This window comes from Petaurus breviceps, unplaced genomic scaffold (genome assembly GCF_028583685.1).
Source record: "Petaurus breviceps papuanus isolate PSGF00001 unplaced genomic scaffold, PetGlider_PUasm1.0 174, whole genome shotgun sequence".
Classification (NCBI taxonomy): domain Eukaryota; kingdom Metazoa; phylum Chordata; class Mammalia; order Diprotodontia; family Petauridae; genus Petaurus; species Petaurus breviceps.
This window is the reverse complement of record NW_027185761.1, coordinates 2651282-2674292: the sequence shown is the minus strand read 5'-3', so window position 1 is coordinate 2674292 and position 23011 is coordinate 2651282. Positions and strand designations below refer to the sequence as shown.

The 23011-nt window shown below is 37.5% G+C and overlaps 1 protein-coding gene across 18 annotated transcripts in view; it reads right to left on the bottom strand.

The window, feature by feature from the left end:
* Nucleotides 1-1775: 1775 nt before the first annotated feature.
* The window catches only part of IKZF1 (IKAROS family zinc finger 1), a 135343-nt gene continuing 114107 nt past the window's right edge, over nucleotides 1776-23011 (bottom strand). For 6 of the 18 annotated variants that reach the window (XM_069083694.1, XM_069083695.1, XM_069083701.1 and 3 more), the window contains 4 exons: nucleotides 22182-22349; nucleotides 16061-16186; nucleotides 9600-9734; nucleotides 1776-5324 (listed from right to left, as the gene is read on the bottom strand). In XM_069083694.1, the coding sequence (XP_068939795.1) occupies nucleotides 4621-5324; nucleotides 9600-9734; nucleotides 16061-16186; nucleotides 22182-22349 (1133 nt within the window). In that variant the 3' untranslated portion in view covers nucleotides 1776-4620. The remainder of the gene's footprint in view (nucleotides 5325-9599; nucleotides 9735-16060; nucleotides 16187-22181; nucleotides 22350-23011) is intronic. The other 12 variants (XM_069083696.1, XM_069083685.1, XM_069083687.1 and 9 more) reach the window with 4 other exon arrangements.

Below are 23011 nucleotides of genomic sequence, written 5' to 3'. Positions count from 1 at the left end.
CAGAGGACCTAGGTTTGGATGCTGATCCTATTTCTTTACTGCCTGTATTACGTCGGTCAAGTCATTTCATTTCACATGATTTCTAGTTTTCTCATCTGTAAAATGAAAAAAAAGGCTGAACTATATCTGTAAGTTGCTTTCTAGTTCTAGATCCTTTGAGGTTCTGAGAGTATTTTCAAAGCAGGCATTATAGAAGACTACTGCACAACAGCGAAAGCATCATTGGGACAAGCGAGTTGCCTCTTAAGTGGACAACTCTCATTTGGTTCTCTAAGTCCCAATATGGCTAAAAATATTTGCCTTGTTAACATAGTCACACCTTGGATAACGACTTTATGAAGGTCATCACAAAATGGGCCATCCTCATGTCAATATCACATGCTATCTACTTATGGCAGGAAAGTCCATTATCTGCTTTGCAGGACCATTTGCAAAGCTCTTGTGATAGACTGTGAGCCAAAATGCATGTCTGACAGAAGCAGGAAGGCATTCATTGCATTTATCTGTGACGGAATAGAAGAATACACTATACACTACAGAAGAATTTTAAAATGGGTACAAAATGGTATTCTATTTTTTTTTTTTTTGCAGTTGTATCTTCCTTTCTTTTATTCACAGTTAAATGGAAAATCATTAACATAATCACTATCAGGGATAGGTGGAAATCCATGCTTCCCTCCCCATCCTACCCCCCCACCCCATTCACAATTCTATACAGATTGGCCAAAAAGATATTTCAGGATCTGAATGGTCTTCGATCTCACCGATGGTCTTGGATTTCACCATTGTTGAGGACAACCTCAACAACGTCCACCCAAACTATTATTAAAAAATGTACAAGAAAGCATCTAAAAGCATACGGTATATTTTAGATCTGGTCAGACATTTTCAAACTGCTCTTTCTTAACCAGCATATGCACTTTCTTTTATTGATACCTATACATTTTAAATACATCTAATTTTGGCTCATAATGAGTAAAAATAATTTTAAAAAATGAACAAAACATGAACAAAAGCATCACACTTTACATCATCTAAGAAAAATTAGGATTATTTTGAACTGTTGACCCTTTTATATTGCTGAAACTGATGGGTGAAGAACTGTAAGTCATGTTGCCTCTTCATTGGTTGATAAGTCTGTTTCATCACTTACTTTAATATTTTATAGATTGATGGTTGTAACCCACACTTGATAACCAACCCAACCCAAATCAGAAAAGTTACAAAACCCTCCAACCAAATAAAACAACTTTGTGCGAAGTAGAAGAGTTTCAGATTCTAGTTTGCAATTGTTCTGACTTTTAACTTAGAGAAAACTGACATTTATTTGCAGTGTGCCCTGGATGTCAGAAAGGGTCTGAACTTCCCCAGTGATAGTAAACAGTAATGAAAATAACTGATAATGGGTTGTGTTTCTAATCATCTTAACTCTTCCGAAAAGAGCAGGGCAGTTCTACTCTTTTAAATGTTATCTTTGCCAATGAAAAAAGAGGAAAATACAGGGTTAAGTGATAAACAAAGGTCTTGATTTTAAGGGCAGAAGCTATGGGAGCGGGTAGGTATGTGAAATGACAATTTTGATTTGTGAAAAAGGTCAACAAGTTTTTCTTAATCCTCTTAATGCCTATACATATTTCAAGTGCAATGTGAGAGTGTGGAACCTCCCCTCTCCCAAATGGGAACACAGCTAGGTGCACTTCTTTCACATGAGTGTACCCCAAATACCACATAGGCATGTCATCACATAAAACAAAATGGGACACATAGAGGAAAAGTGTAAAACCATGCAAAATTCTACTTTTACCAATGAGAAGAAAACTTCTGATACAGAATGTGTGCACATATCAAACATAATTTAATTACACGGTGACACCTTATGAAATCTACAATAGTCGAAAGGGAAAAATGGTGTTACAATATAAAATCACAGAGAAAGGATGTGTAAATATAAGTTTATACTGGCTATAAAAGGCAAGAGGAAAGTAGGATAAGAGTTTCAGAAAAATACTCCTTCAGGAGTGGCTATATACAGTGCTGGGTACAGTTGTTTGGAATGTCATTGGTTAAAACAAATTGCATAAACCAGACTTCACTCTTTGTATGGGAAGGATGAAAGAGTATGAAAGTACATTGCCCTGAACTTGTGCTCTCAGCAGGGTATCACTCTGTCAGCATTTACTTTCAATAAGGTCTATCCTTTTTTTTTTTTTAGTTTTATGTAGAATTCTAACAATCTCCCATTTGTCAAATGGATAAAAAAAAGGGAAAAGTGGTGAGATAAGAAGAAAAGACAGGTTTTGCCTCTTCTTTCCTCTGCTTTGAAGTATTCTCTGCAGTACATGTCAAATTTCCATTTTATTTATTTCCAGTTTTCAAATGTTAATCCTGTCCTGGAAAATATGAAAATCAGGGGGGCCAAAGAAACACCTGTGCCCATACTATTTCACGGGTGTATCAGTAAGACCCATGAATAGGAATAGTTATAGCAATGGTAAAGGTATCCCATATTTAAAGAATCACTACAAACCCAGCAACATCCCAGATCAGATCAGTCATACCATATTCTCAGAACATGGTCTATTGTTGGTATCTGACAAAGGCTGAATATTGAGGTGGAGTGGCGGAATTAAAAAACCTTCAAAATCTTGGAGAAAAGAAGAGTGATTATTCTTTCTCACCTCCCCACCCCCGAATACTTTGGAAATAACCAAGAACTCTATTAATGTGGATCAGAGATGTAAATATTTGAATGTTTTTGCCCTTCTTTGCCTCAGTAGTAGTGGAGAGTTATTCTTTGTTTCTCCAGATGCATACTTAAAAATAAAACATTTTTACTAAACAATGATACAGATTCACAGGGTAATAGGGTATACACCTGACTGCTATGAAGAAAGCCTTTACTTCTTGCCTATCCAAAGTAAATATTTCACAAACCATCTTAGTACTATTGCTTCTGGGATGTAACCATTAGATCAGTGATAATCTGACATACTTTGTTAACACCTATTTTTGTATACCCCTTTTGTGATATTAAGAACATGTATTCCCATTTCAGTCATATAACATGGTAAACAATGTTACTTCCTAGTAACTTCTGATGTCTGAAATGGTACAAAAGAATAATAAATCACATTTACTCATGGACAAAGTTGTAGGACCATATTCTAAAGGAATGAATTTTCCAGTTACAAGGATTTAAGACAAAGAAAGAGGGATGGGGGTGGGAGGGCTCATATGCATGTGTGATTAGATTTTAAAGGCGGAGATATTTATGGTAGGAGAGGTTAATTAAAGAAGAAGTTTGGTGTAAAATTTTGGCTTTCCAGAAGGTAAATATTTAGAGAGGAACTGTGGTGTAATAGATAGAGTATGGCCCTGCAACCAAGAAGATATGGTTTTGAGTCTCATCTTTGACACATACTGTCCATGCAATCCTGAAAAAGTACCTTAATTTCTCAGTGCTCTAAGCAGCTTTTTAAGACTATAAGTTGTAGAGGAGATGATCATTTGCAATGGTAAATGGCAATCCTCATCAACGAAAATACCAATGCAATGTCAGGTAGAGTAAAATATTTCAAAGGGACTTGAATTTCTCTGCTGGGGGTGGGGTTGCAAAAATGATTTGGGTCATGTATCTGAACCAGTAGCTTAAATTAAAGCCTCTGGTGCTTGTAAAGAAATTCCATGAATGTCTGAATGTGTCTATGCACTAGGAATATTTGGTCCCATCTGACTGGGATAAGTTTTGGCAATATCTTTGAAGGACTTACAGGCATTGTGAAAAGGTCTTCAAAATCAAATAGACCATATAAGAAAGATTCTCCTAATTGGGCATTTCTTCATTGTCAGCTTAGGTTTTTCTTCTGGAATTGCCTTTTCTAAACAAACTGGATATTTTCCTATACAGATAATGATTCCAAATAACATTTTCCTTAAAATACACACAAACATACTCACACACAGCAAGAAGGAAACAAATCAGTCCTCGGAAACAAGAATTCTGGGTCCTTACAATCCTTCTAACCTAGACAACTCAGAAAAGGTGCCTTTGATTCTGTCCTAATCTTTTCGACATCATTTTACCCCTATTATATTTAACATAGCCAAATCTCTTCTTCTGTATAGACTTATTCATGGAAAGTCACAGAATCTACCTGTGCTCTCAGCACCTGATGTGAGAATCTGAGTCTTAGCAAAGGATTGCAAGGAGAGGTGGACTCCTTTTTTTTTTTCCAACCCTTGGTCTTTTTTTGTATGGATTCTCTATGAAATTAGCTTTTGGGGGAAGGGATGCTTACAAGAAGGAAAAGATGAAGGAGGGGAGTCTGATCTAGTAGTCTACAAAGCTCCTAGTTACATTAACTAATAATTTTTATGCTCTAAAATTCAACTCTGCAACTAACAATAAAAATTTCACTGCTCTCTTAAAAAAAAGAAAAAAAAAGAGTTGCAATTGTACAATCATCCAATACATGCTGTAGAAAGGAAGAAAACAGGCATTCGATTCCTTTTTCTCCTGATGCCTTTTTCTGTTTGTTATTTTGTTTTTCGTATGTGTGGATGTTCATGCAACTCTAGGCATAGAGCACTCAAGGTTACATTAGCAGAAAAGGGAGTTTTTTAACTCATGTGGAAACGGTGCTCCCCTCGTGTTATGTGAGAAGAGAATTCATACCTGTCCTGACTGTGATAGCCACACATGTTGCACTCAAAAGGATCACGGAAGCCATGGCAACCCATGTGGATAGTATACATCACATGGTCCAAAAAGAGGACCCTGCAGTGTTCACATTTATACACCTTCAATGGCTCCCCATTGTTGCTGATCACTTTGAAAGCGTCTTGGGAATTGTCAGTTGCTGCCCTCAGGACATCATAGGGCCTATGCTCTTCTTTTATGGACAAACCATTTCTGGTATGTTGGTTTATGTGGTTTGTCAAGTAAATGAGGCCACTCCGTTCCTCGTTATTGCTCTCTGTGTCTGTGGAGTCTTGGCAGCTGTTGCTTGGGGAGGCATCTCTTTCGGAGGAGATGGATTTAGCCTTAGAGAGCAGCAACAGATTTTCCACTGCGCTGTCCTGAGCTGTGTGATTAGGGCGTGGGTGGCCATCGGCATGGGGCTTGTGGAGCTGGTACATGGAACTAATGACGGGTACAACCTCGGATCCCGGAGGCGTCTGCACCAATGGGCGCAATGATTCGGCCCCTAGGTAGCTAATGGCATTGTTGATGGCCTGATCCATGACATGGGTCTGCATCATTTCATTCTCCTTCTCATAATTGGTGCTGGCATCATATGGGAGATCTGACAAGCATTTCTCACCTGGCAATTAAAATAGGAATAGTCAGTTGAGACCTGAATTTCTCAAGCATTTATTTAATTTTTCATTGAGAACCAAGATTAGTCAATTAACAAACATCTATCATTATGTGTCAGGCACATTGATTGTATTAAATAATCAATAGGAAAACAATTTTAGTTGTTTAATTAAATGATGGTTAATGATTTAATTAAATAATTTTGGTGTATTGGAAAATATACTGGGGAATAATAAAAAAGACAGGCAGACTATGCAAATTATTTTAAAAATAGCATAATAAAAATAACCAATGAGATAATGTAGGCAAACATTTCTGTGAACTTTAAAGTGCTACAAAATGTTAGCATTATGTAATGGAGAGCCGAACCCAAAGCCAGGAAGACTTGGGTTTGAGTCCTGCCTCTGACACATACTGGCTGTGCAACCCTGGATGAATCTCTTCACCTCTCAATACTGTAGATGATGATCAGAAAGACTTTCATTGGTCAAATTGAGTTTCCTCACCTAGGAGTTCCTTGTACTAATGCAATCACAGGTCTGGTTCCTATTCATCACAATCATCATCATATTCTACATATCTATTTTTTTTTAAAGCAATTGGGGTTAAGTAACTTGCCAATGGTCACATGGCCAGTTTTTCTTTTTGTGTGGGTGTTAAGTATCTGAGGCCGGAACTGATGCTGGGTCCTCCCGACTCAGGGGCCAGCACTCTTACTCACTGCGCCACCTAGCCACCCCTCTGTATTTTTTTGAATTTGATCAGCTGAAGATTTATTCTATCAGTTAAGGATATTATATTGAATTTCAGTGATAATCTTCTCTCCATGGTCTTAGACAAAGAATATATCCCTGAGACTCCACTGGCAAAATGACCAAGTTTTACTCTTGAGATGTTAATATAACATTTGACAGTAGAGTGATGGTTTGAGTATGACCTTGGGAATGAAAAATGCCATTTGTGGTTATGACATTGACTTAATAAATGGTTGAACACAACTCATCTACCATGTTTGTCTTAGTTTCCTCATACTAACATAGAAAAGACAATGACTCACTTCAGAGCATTGTGTCATGGTTTAACTCATGTGTGATAATCAAGAGCTTTAGAGACAATTACTATCAAAATTATAACAATGATGGTGGCCTTTAATTAGAATCGCCTCTCCTAATTCCCTTTTAGCCAACTAGATTTCTAATCTCCTTTCAGAAAGATGATGATGACAACAATAAAAACCTTCTTTTAAGTGCCTAGTATTTATAAAGTCTTCTGCTAGGCAACATGGTCCAATGGAAAGGGCACTAGATTTGAAGTCAGAGCCTGAGTCCAAAACCTGGCTCTGCTACTTACTAACCTATATGACCTTGGGAAAGTCATATTGCTTCTCTCGATTTCAGTTTCCTCTGTAAAGTGGAGAAAGTCAGGCTCTGAAATTCTGTCAACCTCTAAATTTATGATCCTATGATTCACAGGGTGTTGGAAATACAAAGAGGGAAACTCTCCAGTTTCTTATCTTAAAGAACTTTTAGACTAAAAAGGGAGGTATGATATGTAGAAAATTAAGGATGATACGAGTTTGATTTCCATGAAACAAAAGAAAAATTACAGTGGATTATAGAAGTTCTTGAGGTCAGGGACTGTCTTGTTTTTGTATGTCTTATCTCCAATGTCTAGCACAGTGCTATATATATATATATATCTATATATCAAATGCTGAATATATTTTCACTGAATGAAATAGGGAATAGTATAGGAAAATCAGAGGAGACAGAAAGAGAGAGAGGGAGAGAGGGAGAGAGACAGAGAGGGGGAGAGAGAGAGAGAGAGAGAGAGAGAGAGAGAGAGAGAGAGAGAGATTAATTTCAGCCAGGAGGGACTTGGAAAGAAAAAGCCTAAGAGGTGAGCCTTGAAAGAAGAACATAACTACCTACAACATTATTCAATCCCCATTACCAAATGTAGTAACACAAATAGTAGGTGCTTTAACAAATGTTTGTTGAATTGAATAATAGCAGTGAACAGAGGAGCATGTAGTTGAAGGCAGAAACAAAACCAAAGGAATACAGGGAGGGAGAAAGAACAGCTCGAAAGAGTAGGAAGAGAAATATCAATTGTTTAGTTCTAATTTTGTTTTTACAAGCTAGTTTCCAAATTCTTCAGATGAGATATTTCACTAAGAAAGAAGTGAAACCAATTTCCTTTGTTGCATATTATTATTTTATATGTTATAGGTATGACAGGGCTTAAAACCAATGTTGGCTAATGCCTGTAACATGGAAGTGGTATGGTCATTAATTAGGACCTATTTTACTTCAGTTCTAAAAACTATTTTAAAAATCTATTTGTTTTAAGTGAGGTGTTGTGATTTCAATAAAGCAATTAGTTTTATTAATAAAAAAAAGTGTTTGAAATTCTACAAATATGATTTAATGTTGCTTCTCTTACATTTCACAAGGGACTTAATTCTTTCTTATATGATAATGATATCTGACATCATTGTATTAATTTTCCAATTTAGGAGATTATATATATATATACACACATATACATACATATATAATATGTATATATATGCATGCATATAAATATGTGCAGGTGCACACATACATGTATATAAGATGGAAGTATGTGTGTAAATATAAAAATAGAACCATGCTGTATGAATTTGCTGATTGGACTTCTCTGTTGTGGTCATTAGCCATTGGTAACATGTATACTCTCTCTCAAACTATAATGTCCCATAAAGACTGCCATATTCCATCCTCCTTTCTTATCTGTAATTGCATATTCAGCCTTGAGTTTGCATTCATTTTAATCCAATTGTAGTCATTAACGTGGGATAATGGGGTTCATTTAGCAGTTACTTGCTTTATGATTATGCACCCTTATCTGCTGAACCAAAGATCTTTAGAATCTAATGGGAGAAAAGTTTCAATAGGTCATCATTCTTACAGATAAAGTTAATCAAGTCTAAAGACTTCTATAAACTAAGTGATAGATATCCATCTTACAAACAGAGAAAATGGGTGGTGCTTCTGTTCACATAAGCTTAAAGTAAACACTGAGTAGTATAGCTGAATCTATAGATGGAGTAGTCACTATTCTCTCATTAGGTTTTTGAAATCATAGTGAACATACTGGTGAGGCTCACAATATTTTACCAGCTCTTGCCATAACGGAATGCATTTTAACTCAGAACTAGGAGCTCAGAATTCAGAATTCTTAGAACAAGGAGTAATGGATGAAAGTTGCAGAGGAAATGTTTGGCTCAATGGAAAGAAAAACTTCCTAATGAGTGATCCAAAAGCCTGCCTTGAGAAGAGGTGGCTTTTCTGTCACTGAAAGGGAATGCTTACTCCATTGACTTCTTTTCCCAACTTATTCTCATGACCATTGCTTTTTTTGGGAATTCCTTCAGATTTCCTGGAATACACACACACACACACACACACACACACACACACACACACATTATAATGATGGGTTTGAATCTGAAGGCAATATTCCCAGCATAAATTTATCAGAGAAGGGTGTAGAGGAATTTTATGTAATGATGCCTTTAGGTGTGAAGACCTAAAGAATACTGAGCATTTCTGCTACCAATTTATATAGCAAAATCACAACATGCACATTAAAGAAACAGATAATGATTTTAATTTATTAAAGGCACTTGGATTTCAGTTTCTGAGGCTTAAGCCGAAGAAGTAAGAAGCACCTCTTTTCAACTGTGTTTCTGAATGTTATTTAGAGAGCACTGAACTTAGAGCCAGAAGACAAACACTGGGCACATCACTGAACACCTCTGAGCCCCGCTTTCTTCATCTGTCAAGTGGAATGAGATCACTTTTAGTACTTATTTCAAAGGGTCAAATGATAAAATACAATGTAACTGTAAAGTTCTGTATAAATGTGGCTTATGGTTATTATTGATTTCATTCACAAAGCCCAGCACTAGCCATTTACACAGTCCTCTGAACCAGCGGGGCTTGCTCAAAAGTCTGTCTATAGGGGGCCCTGGCAACAACATAGATGGAAGGCACACAAAATTAAGACAAAACAGATGTGTTTCTTTTTAACTGTCCATCTGTCAATAAACATTTATTAAGCACCAACTAATGTTTACAAATGAGCCTAAAAAGGGGAAGAAACATTCAGCTTACCTGATTTCTTTTTTTTTTTTTTAAGTTTCCTCCTTCCTTTACCCCCTAGCATAAAGCAAGTTTGAAAGCACCCATTAGCATGTTTGGTTTTTAAGAGACATCAAACGTTGAACTCTTACCCACAAATTTCTGAGGCATAGAGCTCTTACGTTTGGCGACGTTACTTGCTAGTCTATCCAGCACGAGGGATCTCTCGGATCCGATCTTGCACAAATCTTCAGCCATTTCACTATGGTTGGTTTCTTCTTTAATGACTAAAGCCAAGGGAAATCAGAATGGTCAGCAACACAGATCTCAATAAGTTTAAGGGCCCGTTCTGCTGAGACAATTCAGTAAAGTTGGAATAACTCAATAGAAGCCTCTAGCTGACTGTCAATGCTCATAATGGTAGTGGTCAACTTTTAGAAACCTATTTCATTTTTACTTGGTGAAGTTCACTTTTCATAGATCTTTTACATTAGATCCTCACGATTACCCTGTAATTTGGATAGAGCAGGGTTTATAATTTATATGGTACAGATGGAGGTGCTCAGGGTCAGAGGGTTAACACAATCAATGTTATCCAATGTGTTACTCCAGAGAAGGGACTAGAACTCAGGTGTACTGAATCCTACATCAATGTATTTCCTAATATACTTCACTGACTCCCATGTGCTAACTACATATGCTAGTGCTAATGACAGGAGTCCAGTAAAGAGAAACATGTAGTTTCTTTGGAAATGAAGCATCAAATGTTCCTATGTGTTTCAACTGTAAAAGGTTCAGGGTAGTGGACAGAAGGTTTTTTTTTTTTAATTGAGTCTTGCTTCCTTAGTATGATTCAAAGGAACTCCATAATCATCAGGAAATCTCAATAATGAGTGCAGTGGGTTAGTGATGGCCTTTTGGTGAACGAAAGGGCATTCAGAGATGACAGTCCTTTCTAATTTTTCAGAGTATTGCCATGAAAACTAAACTGAATTAGTCCAATGGGTTATTATTTACTTAAGTATTGACCTCCTCCTGTTTATAGGAATTTATGGTTTTTCTCCAGCATTGAAAAAAAAAAGACATGGTTAATCAATTGTGAGCATTAAGAGGAAGTATTTAAAAGTAGAGTTTATTAACCTGGGGTCCACAGGTTCATGTGGATAGATTTCAGGGAATCTTTGAACTTTGCTGGGAAAAAGAAAAATCTTTATTTTAATCTGATTTGTTTCCTTTTTAACTCTATTCATTTTATTTTATGCATTTAATAATGATGATGATGATAGCTAAATAACATTTATATAGTGCAAAGTGTTTACAAATATTATCTCATTTTGTCCTCACAATAATCAGGGAAGTAAGGTGCTATTATTATCCTCATTTTTACAGATGAGGAAACTGAGGCAGGCATTGGTTAAGTGACTTGCCCAGGGTCACAAAACTGGTAAGTGTCTGAGGCTGGATTTAAACTCAGATCTTCCTGACTGTTAGGCCCAGTGCTCTATCCACTGTGCCACTTAGCTCCCTTTGAACAACAATATTTAAGAACAGAGGGGTTTATAGGTTTTACCAGACTGCCAAAGAAGTCTGTGACATAAAAAACATTAAAAACCTCTGGCTTAAACTATGATCATAAAGTATCCTCAATAAAAATATTAATTCCATAAACTGACTAATTTAAGGACATTATCCAACACTGAAGGAAATTAAGAAAGTATTGCTGCTTTTCCATAAAATTTCAAGTGTTTATGTGATGTAATTGAATAAATCATAAGAAATTACATACAAGTTAAATTAAATTATACAATTTGTATAAATGTATACATTTTATATAAACAGTAAAGTTTATATAATTATATAAAAATTAAATTATATAATCGTAGAGTGGAGATGACTATTTTAAAGGTGGGGGAAACAGAGGCAGTATAGTTTAGATCTGTATTCTAAAAGACTTAATGGACTCAAATTCTAGCTATTCTACTTTTACTAGTAACTGTATGACTGAGCTATGAGACTGCTCCTGGTCCTTCCCTACCCACCGCGCCATTTGCTACTACATATCCTCTCTAAATTACCTTGCATTAGTTTTGTACATAGTCTGTATATAATTACATGTGAGCATGTTTTCTCCCACATTGGAATGGGAGTCACTTGGAGAAATGGACTTTCACTTTGGTCTTTGTATTCCCAGAATTCAACATTAGTGCCTGGCACATAATAAGTAGTTGATAAATGCTTGCTTGCTGATTGGTTGACTTGATCTCTCTGGTTAAGAGGACTGACTTAGATGATCCTGAGGGGTCCTTGAACTTCAAACTCTAGATCCTGTGATCAAATCATCAAGTACAGGTCAGACTAATCTACTAGACTGGCAGATAAAGGAAATGTTAACAAAGAATTTGACAATGGCTTGTGATTTCCTTGTGGACAAGTTGGACAGATGAAGGAGAGAAAGCAGAATTATGTAGATTTGGAGAGGATACTCATGGGGACTTGGATCTGTGCTGGTTAATATATATATATATATATATATATATATATTTATCAACAACTGGCATGTAGGGATGAGTAGTAACCTGCTTATCATGTTTGGAAATTATGGGAAGTTGGTAGGGAACCAAAAGATCCTGACAGACTAGAATGATGGGTAATGTAAAAAGATAGAATTTAATAGGGACAAATGTAAAGTCCTTCACTTGGGCTCAAAAAATCAAAACCAACTGTACAAGTAGAGGTTGGAGGAGGAATGCCTAGACCAATGGTTCTCAAACATTTTTGGTGTCTATAGGATTTTTTTTGCAAGGTAATCAGGGTTAAGTGACTTGCCCAGGGTTACACAGCTAATAAGTGTTAAGTATCTGAACCCATATTTGAACTCAGGTCCTCCTGACTCCAGGGCTGATGCTCTATTTATTGTACCACCTCACTGCTGCTGGATCTATTCCTAAAATTTACTGAGGACCAACCCCAAAGAATTTTGGTTTATATGAATTATATCAATAAATATTTATCACATTAAAAGGTAAAACATCTTAATAATACTGTAAAATTAGTTTTGACCTCATGCACTCCGTAAAAGGGGTTCCCAGTCCACACTTTGAGAACTGTTGGCCTGGATAATAGTCTGTGTGTAAGAGATCTGAGATTTTTAGTGTATCTATAAACTCAATAATGGTTGAGTATGATGTGGCAATTAAAAAAAAGGGAAACACCACATTAAGCTGCATTGTAGCACCATATATAGATGAGGCTATTTTTTTTAGTGTATTTGCAAACTTAATATTAGTTGATTGTAATGTGGTAATTAAAAGAAAAGTGAATAACACCTCAGGTATCATTGCAGCATCATATACGGAAGAGGCAGACAAAGTAGAGGTCATTAAGACAGGAGGAAGATTGGAAACCATCCTTTACAAGGATCATTTGAAATAACTGAGAAAGTTTACACAGAAGGTAAGTCTTAGGAAGGACGTGATACCTTTTTAAGTTTTTGAATGAAGCAGAAGAAGAATTAAGATTTGTTCTGGCCTGTCCCCAAAGAGTAGAAGTAAGATCAGTGGGTGAAAGCTATATCTTAGCAATTAGAGCTAGGTCCAAGTGGAAGAGGCTGCCTCAAGAGTGATGGATGTCTAAGTGGAGGCAGAATGTCGGTGGGGATGTCACAGAGGGGATTTCTGCACAGGAATACATTGGATTAGATGGGCTCTGATGTCCTTTCAACTCTGTGATTTTTTTTTGAGGGTGGAAGGCAGGGCAATTGGGGCTAAGTAACTTGCCCAAGGTCACATGGCTAGTAAGTGTTAAGTGTCTGAGGCCCGATTTGAACTCAGGTCTTCCTGACTCCAGGGCTGGTGCTCTGTTTACTGTGCCACCTACCCACCCCAACTCTGTTATTCTTTAAGTCACTACTCAAGAACACATAGCAAGTCAGTGAGCTACCTTTGACATAATTATGCTCTTTATTGGAATGGTTCAAAATTCTTATCAAAGGACCACTTTTGTCTAAATCCCAGGGAGCTAAATGAATTCTGTGCCATCTCTCCTGTTGTATTTATAAAAGTGTTTTATGGTTTGCAAAGCACATTGCAGAGTATCTCCTTTGATTGTCACTATAATTCTGGGAAGGAGATGCCTTTATTATTCCCATTTTATAGTTGAGGGAACTGAAGGAACAGAGGTTAAGTGACTTGCCCAAGGTTGCACAGATAGTGTCTGAGGCTGAATTTGAACTTGGGTATTCCTGACTCTAAGGCAAATATTGTATCCAATACACCAGAGAGCTGCCTCTGATTTCCTGATAAGTCAAGAACTAAGCTTAATTTAAATTAAATTAAATTCTTAATTTAGAAGTAAATGAGGGGGCCAACCTGCCCGAACTGGGTAATTTAGGCCAGTGGTGACTGAAGTAAAATACTAGGGTAAATGACTTAACACTCAAGCCCAGTGAATTAAATAATGATAATGATGATAAACATCTCACATTTATGTAACATTTACTCTGTGCCAAGCACTCTGCTAAGGGCTTTACAATTATTATCTCACTTGGTTTTCACAACAACCCTGGGAACTAAGTGCTATTTTTACCCCCATTTTACATATGAAGAAATTGAGGCAAACAGAGCCCAGGGACACACAGCTAGTATCTGAGGCCAAATCTGAACTCAATTACAGAGGGTCTACTACACATTTAGCCCTGTAGCTGGTATCATAAAGGATATCAGAGCGGTCTATGAGAAGGTCTCTGCCCTAAAAACCTTTACAGTGTCCTTAAGGATCAATTAAATATTAAGGAGTATATAATTCAGGGCTAAACTGAAGATAGCCAAGAGCCATAGTATAATGGCAAGTAATCTCCATATACTCTGGGGCTAGAAACATGGTCATAATGTTTTATGGGAAATCATTCCTTAGGAAATACTGACATTTTCTTTGCCAACAGAATATAAAAATGATCACTTTGGGGACCCCTACACATTCTAAGTATACTTGTCATAACCCCCTCTAGTCTTGGAAGACAGGAGGAATATGGGTTTGAATCCCTGTTCCAATGCTTACTGGATGTATGACTTTGGGTAAGTCATTTACCGTGTCTGAGTCTCAACTTCCTTATCTGTCAAATGAGAGGAATCATACTGTCTACCTCACAGTGTTGCTATAAAGCTTAAAGTACTACTTAAATCCTGATTGATTATTGCAACTCTATGGTAATGCCCTTTATTATTAGCTCATGAGTTGACTAATGATTTTAACCAATCTTCTCTATCAAGCCAAGTAAAGTGACTCCCCTTTTCTGTTTTTCAATTTTGAAGCCTTTAACAAAATTAGAAGGGGTTGCTGCTTCTGGCACCATCGCGTGTCCTAACCTAGCTTCTTCCCATGTAACTACCAGGTTTATCTACTCTGTATTATCTGATGACATGTGAAAGATATGCACGTCCTACTCCAGAGCTGCATTAGGAAAAGGTAGCATCAGTGCTCAGAGATCAGACAGATACGTAAAACATCCAGCTAATCAAATGAGAGAAAAGCTTAAGTGTGACCCCTCCCACATCCCTTTCCCTTCCTTTCAGATACTGTGCTCTCTTTCTGAACCGAGGCAGAGAAGCCTTTTCTACAAGCTCTGTCTTGCAAACCTTTGAAAATTAATAATAATAATAACTGACATTTATATAGTGCTTATTATGTGCCAGTCACTACTAACTGTTTTACAATTACTATCTTATGTGATCACATAACAACCTGGAGAGGTAGGTAACTTTTATTACTCCCACTTTATAGATGAGGAAACTGAGTCAGACAGAGGTTAAATGACGTGCTCAAGGTCACCCAGCTAGCAAGTGACTGAGGCCACATTTGAACTCAGGTCTTCCTGATTCCAGGCCTGGCAACTCTTGTCTACTGCACCGTTGTGCCTATTTTAACACATGGGCTTTCAGTCAGGACTCATGTACTCTGTTGCCCAGGGACATACTATATATTATATACCATAATATAATGTTTTATTATATATGTATATTATATACATATCTCCAATAATCACTAAGCATAAACCTGAGATCTATAGGGCTCACTGTTAAAAAAAGAGGAAAAGGAAAAAAAAGAAGACACCCCAAAGAGTTTTATGCTATGATTTCAACAGCCTTAACAAAGTGCAAGAGCAGACAGTGTTGCTACATACTGGGAGTAAGGCCTGGCCATTACTGTAGCCTGACATTTGCCCCCTCAGTGGAATAAAGTCATATTGATAATAATGGCCAGCGATTTTACATGTATTATCTCCTTTCCACCTCTGGTGAGAGGTACGTGGGACTATTATTCCCATTTTACAGATGGGGTTCAGAGGGGTTAAGTCACTTACTCAGGCTTGGAAGTATCTAAGGTAGGATTCAAAATCTAGGTTTTCCTGACTCCAGGTCCAGCTAACATCTTCCTGTCACCATAGCAACAAGATCCATGCTCTAACCCTTTAGATGTTGCCTGAGGAATGGGGATGGAACGTGTGTAAAGGTGTACTGTCCAAGTGACTTACTTCCATGGGGACATACTTGCCCTGGCTCCATTAGACAGGGAGAGAGCCATTTGTGGGATTGGTCTGGGTTCCTGGATCTCTTACCTGGGTACAGAGTGTCTGGGAGGCCCATGCTTTGTAAGTAGTTGTGGCAACGCTCTTTATGCTCCTCTAAAGAGCTTCTCTGTTTATAGCTTCGGCCACAATATCCACATTTGTGAGGTTTACCAACTGCAGAAAACACAATTGAGTTCGAGACCCCAATTAAATGTCTGCCTTGAGTGTAATGGAAATGCACACAATATAGTCATTAGGAAAAAAATTTTTTTTAAAAGAAAAGAAAAAAAGCAGAATTCGACTCTGAGAGCTTTAAAAGGCAATATCGATTTGGCCAAAATGCTTCTATTAAACAGATTTAATACTTCGGTGGTTCCTACACTGTGGCCAAGAACTTCAGCTCCTAATCTTTATCTGTACTTGTTTAGCACACTAATTGTAAAATTAACTTCCTCTTCCAAAAGCGGCCTAATGGGCCATGTAACTTTTCAAGATGAAATCTTTATCATTTGTCTAGGAATTTGGGAGGTTGGGAGTGAGGGGTGGAAGAGGTTTTAACGATGTATCAATCACAGTTAGGTCTGTGAAGCAGGGCTCAAGACTGAGTTTACATTCTGGATAAGGTCCATAGCCAGATGTGCTGAAAATAAGGAGAATTAAATGGATAGTACAATTTTCCATGAGACAAAGTATTGGTAACCTGCTACCTCCAGACCACCTCAAAGAATGACTTTATTCAAGCGAGTATTTTATATTCCAAAAAAGTACTTTTCTACCTCCAAAATGCTATAGACCTAACTTAACCTAAAAAAATTGTGTGATTTTTTTTAAACACCTAGGTTCTAATAGACTAGCTGTTCCTGAATTTTAAATGATACTAACAGAAAACATGACAACCAGGTCTCATTCTACAAAGCCTCAAAGAAAAGGAATTTTATTGCTGAAATGGAACTTTGGGGCTTTCTGTAACCTTTGATAAACAGCATGTGAATATTCAATGTAAATATTGGAATTCTCCTTTGTGGTCTCCTAATAGTACTTAATTGCACGTTATAAGGAATCAAACCATCAAAAGCATGATTGTTTAGTGATACAACTTAAGGTAATGCCAAAACATAAAGGCTGAGCTTACTCCCTGAGTTAAAAAAAAAATCTCGGCTCTATTATTGGCTATGTGATAGAGGCCAAATCTGACACCATGAGCATTTAATTATGGAAGAAAAGAAGTTAAGTTGGTATCATAGGATCATAGATCTGGAAGCTAAAAAGATACTTTTCGGTCATCTAACCTAAGGTCCAGGGTGAATGGCTCTATGTTACAACGGAGTAATTGGCATAGCCAGGATTTAAACTCAGGCATCATGACTCCAAGTTCAATGTTCTTTCCAATAAAATCTGAGGATATAAACTCCTTGAAGACAGGCATCATTTGTTTTTGTTTGTTTTCTTATCTGAAGTCCCCAGCACAGTGCCTGGGACATGGTAGACTCTTAATAAATGCTTACTGAATTGAATCTGAAAAAAGTAACGTACAGTATGCTGTTTAATAATACCCCTTGTCAAAATGCTGGATAGAACTTCAGATCTCCCTTTATGCTCTGCTTTCGTAGTTTAAAAGGGTGCAAAGAGAGAGCTATTTACTTTCCCATGATAACACTTTGTCTTCTGGTATGTCATTCCAGAAGGTAAGCTGTTTATGATAGTGTTCTTCCCTGCTCTCCTCCCTGAAATGCACCCTATATCACAATTCCTGTGTAAATAATTTAGTTTAGCTCAGGCATAATTCAGGAGACCGAGGGCAAGGAACAAACTTACAGACAGAAAAAGAACCTTTGCCTCAGCAATTTGGATGGGGCTTTTCAGCTTGCTAGGAGTGGAAGGATGGATGGGTTATCCTTGCCTTGTGGTCTTATATAGTAACTCCTCATGGAATGTGATCTTTTAAAAAAATTAAAAATTAATTTTATTTTTTAGTTGATCTTTAGGGATATTCCTTAAATGGAAGAAACAAAGGGGATCTGCTGATAGGGGTACAAGAAACTCCAGGTCTTTGGCTTAGTGGGATCCTTAACCCAAGTGATCCGTCAACTGATTTTAGGCACAACTATAGATCTAAAGCTGGAAGGGTCCTGAGAGACCACTTTGTCCTACCTCCTCATTTTATAGATGATGAAACTGAGGCCTATGAGGCCTAAGGAGGTGTTATAACTTGCCCCAGGTCTAATAGGGAGTGAGGAAAGAGCCAGGATTTGAACTTGGCTTCTGTCACTCCAACTTCAACACAACTTCAGTGCTTCAAACAGTTCCTGGCACATAGTAGGCACCTAATAAATGCTCATTGGCTACCTTCTCAGTTAACAGCTAATTTAAGCATTTAAAAAGAATTAAAGTATGGCCCTGGAATTTAGAGGGTGGGCAGGAGAAAATTTGTTCATTGTGAAAACCAACAGCTTACTGTAAAGATTAGGGTTAGAGGAGTCATGAGAAATGTATATTAAGGGATGCTGTGTTAATAATAACTCCCATTTATGTGGCATATTAAGGCTTTGAAAATGTTCAAAACAACAGTGCCTCTGAGGCACTATGATCTCCATTTTACAGATGAAGAAATGGAATGTTAGAGAGGTTGAGTGTCTTGCTCAGTGTCAAAGAGGTCTTCAAAACTCAGTATCCTGACTCCTGATCCAGTACTCTTTTCCCCGTGGTATCCCACTGTAGTCATCTTAAGCTTATGTAAAGACTAGAAAAAATATTCTCTACTTACATTACCACCATTTTGATTGATCAAGACCCAAGGATTCACCTAGCTTTAATAAACCTAAGCATGGAAAGCTGGAAAACAGCAGAAATCACCGTGTCCCTTGGAGCCAGGTACCAGTAATATTTTAGGACATCAGATGCGTTGTCAGAGCTGGATACATTCTGGTGTTGTCACTCTGACACTTCATCTAGCTTAGTCTCTAAACTATAAAAGCTAAGGTGTGTCACAGCAGCACACAGCTCCATTGCCTGTCATGTCTGATTACTTTAAGTAATTAGTCACGATTGGGGCAAGATATTGTTGTGCCTCAAGTAAAATTAGCAGCCGTGAGGCTGGAATACTGTCTGGGGCAGTTGTTATGCCAATAGTCCCCCTCTCTCAGATTCTATGTTATATAACGAGCATCACTTTACGTTGGAAAGAAAGAGTTCCCAGTCCTGGATCTTTCTTATTAGTCAAAATCAAACATTTCTAGCTGCCAGTGATGAGTCAGTGACAAGAGTTTCCAATAAATGCCCCACTCTCTTCATAAATATAGCTAAACCTCTCAGTACAATCACTAATATTTTCTGCTAGAATGGAAAGTCACGTCTTTAACCAATGTGGGTATTGTCATGCCAGTGACTGATGATCCTAGAGATAACTGTCCTTTATGTGTATCTTGACTGATGAATGAGAGATGCATTCTACCACTTTCTTCATCTGTAAAACAAAGGGCTTGGACTAATAATAACTCACATTCCTCTACTGTTTTAAGGCTTACAAAATACTCTCTTTGCATAAGCCTTTCTTATCCCCATTTCCAAATGAAGGAACTGAGGCTCAGACTTATGCATGGTGAGACAGCTAGAAAGTGTCCCAGCACTGTGCCTTGCATATATAAGGTGTTTAATAAATGTTTACTGAATTGAGCATGATTTAAATCCAGGTCTTTTGACCCCCAAGTTCAGTATTCTTTTCATTGTATACTCTCAGAAGACTAGATGATCTTTTCTTTGTTTCTATTATATTCTATTAGGCACATCTGGAATTCATCATCATATTATCAAGATCTGGGCAGGGTGGTAGGCCATACATCCTAATTTTAGCAGTCACTCAACTCACAAGGATCCTTGGTAGCTATTTCAAATACTTAAAAATCCTTATTGCCAAATTGTAGACTTGACTTTTTGAGAGTCAGCACTATAATACTAGCATGTAGGTGAGCAGTAGATTAAAAAAAGAATCCTTATCTACTCATTATAACTAGTTAACTTCCTTGGCCAAGAGAGTAAATGATTATTTTAAAGCCTATTCTAATGGGTACAGACAATGTGGTCTCACAGATATATAACTATGTAAGAAATGTGTAAAATATGGGATTGATTTCTCTCTCCATCTTGTCACTGATGTTCATTTACAATATCATTTCATTGACTTAAGATACTAAGAGAAGGGAGTTAGAAACCTGGTTTTAAGGGAAAGTTACTATCACTATTCACACCAACTGATGCAAAAGGATCCAACTTTCCTCTTGGAGATCCCTGCTTCCCTGTCCTCAAGGTCTACTTCACCAAACGGGAAAATGAAAAACGCATTTCACTTCTTTTCAGTTACTGGTTTACCTAATAAGTATACCCAGTAACAGTACCATGGATTTAGCAAATGTCTTTCTTTCAAGAATTTTAAACACCTTCACTTAGACGTTCTATTTAAGGAGATTTCATGTAGGCATCAGACAATACCCAGCCTCACAACACTCCTAAGTAGGTGGATGACTAGAATAGTTATGCCTGTTTAACTAGTAAAGAACCAGTCATGGATGTTAAATGCCTTGCTTCTAGCATGTGACATAGCACTGCTGAATGGAGATAGAACTTTCATTCATAGTATTACAACCCCACTTCTCTTTTTTTTCATTCTTTTCAATGCAGGCCCATCTTTGTTGTCTGCATATCCAGCTCTCTCTCAGGAAAACCCCTATCATAATCATCGCCTAAAACGAAAAACCTTTATGAGATTTATTTGGGAAATGACTACAACAACTTCTCAGATTTGTAGTCCAATAAAGGAAATTTTAAAAGCTCATGAAGTATTTCACCAGTGGCCCCAAGCTATTGGATACGCTCTTAGGTCACCCATTTCATTAGTTTCATGTTTGCTCATCACTACTAGAGAAAACAGAGAAGTGATTCCACTCACCCCTAGTACAAAAGAAGCTGACTATCTATTATTATACATTCTACTAGACTCTAACACCTTGAGGGCAGAGCCTAGGTCTTTGTGTACCTCAGAATTGCTATCCTGCATATTTGAGGTATTCAATAAAGATTTATGGAATGAATGGATGAAATGAATGACCTATGAGTTCCTTGAGGGCAGGGACTGTGTATTCAATTCCTTGGTATCTCTCCCTTCCCCCACTGGCCTCCTAGGCACTTATAATAAGTGTTGATCTTATTGTGAAAGCTCAATGAATGCTACTAACTGAAAGTGATTTGAAAAAACAAACAACTTTACTTTGAAAATCACATTCTGTAATATCAAATCAAAGAGGTTTCAATGAAATATTTTATCCTCTACTTAACTACAGGAAGATCTGAGTTATTAGTGGCCAATTTTTCAGGTAGCAAAAGAACTGATGGGGTTTCTATACAGCTAGGAAAAAAAAAAAGCAGATTTGTCTAGAACTCCTGAAAGAATTGTCAGGGGAACAGTTAAGAAAATGGAAGCTCTGGAATCTACTGTAGTCTTAGGGGAAAAAAGGTGGGGTGAGCCTCGTCTCACTTATGTGGCTCTGATTGGAATTTTCTAATTCCAGGATTAACTGGTTTCAAGTATGAGAACCATTAAGACCACAGTCCTAGGGAATCTGGCTGTATTGTCCCTTGGTTTCAACCAATAGCAAATGGTATCAGAATCTAAATTGACTTGATCAGCCAGCTCTGGAAAGCAAAATATCCCACTGCTGACACTGGAAAATACAACTCTAGTCAAGGCATTAAAAAAAAAGACTGACAATGTTATCTGAAATAACCATTTGACATGTCTGGCATCAATAGCCCTTCTAGGTAAAGATCAAATCAAAATATCACTTGACTGAATTCTTCGATCAAAATGACTGAGAAAAAGAGGGAAATGCGTCACCTAAGGCAGGACTCCCAATAAACCTGTCCTTTCTCTGCCTTCCACTATATATTATTGAAGGGGATAATAAAACTGAAGTAGAGAAAGTCTGCAACTCTTCTGACAAAAGAACTTAGATGGACTTGGAAGCTTTGGATTGAAGACTGCATTAAGGCTAGTGCCTGAGGACTCCCCTGCCTTCCTGTGAACTACATCACACTACACGTGGTAGCAGCAAAGATGTCCACAGCCATCTCAGAAGGAAACAAGAGGGGGAGGCTGATCTTCTCGGGGCCCACCTACCCGAATGAGTCCTCAGGTGACCTGTGAGGGCATCCCTCCTGCGGCACGCATAGTTACAGAGATGACATTTGAAGGGCTTCTCCCCAGAATGCAACTTGATATGACGGAGGAGGTTGCCTTTCTGAGTAAAAGAGGCACCGCACTGATTACACTGGAAAGGGCGTTCTCCTGCAAGAGGTAGAGGAAGAAATATGTGAGAACAAAAATCTAACACGGGAACAAGAGAAAGATTTCAGTGAAAAAGTTGTTTTCCCACTGGTGCTCCATGACTTCTACCGGCTGCAGGTTTGATAGAACATGAGGCTTTCAGACTAAACCTGCCAGTTTCTTAACGCTTCACTGGTTGGGTCAATTTGATCTGAAAATCTAATTTTTTTTTCCTAAATCAGAATGGCACATCACAATGCAAATTCAAACTCATTTAAATAAAGTGACTGCAACATTTTGTGTTGAAGAGCCACTCTTCCTGATCAGCAGTTTTGGAATAAACCAATATCCAATTTTGCGTGTTGTGGCATTTGGTGGGGTTTTTAATGTGGCTTTTTTCAAAGGGTCTTTAAAATATGCCACTGAAGCAGCAAAATAAAAAGGAAACTCATTAAAAATGCATTTCAGGATCACAAGTTCATTTCAGCGTTACATTCTTATATTTAAATGAAAGGCACTTCATTATAACAGTTATAATAACTTCTTTCATTTACATTTTCCCTGTATTTTCCCTTTCAATTTCTTCTCCATTACCTGTCTGTCCCTAAGCAGCCAAATCAGGAAAAAGAGAGAGGAAGAGAGAAAGAGAGAGAGAGAGAGAGAGAGAGAGAGAGAGAGAGAGA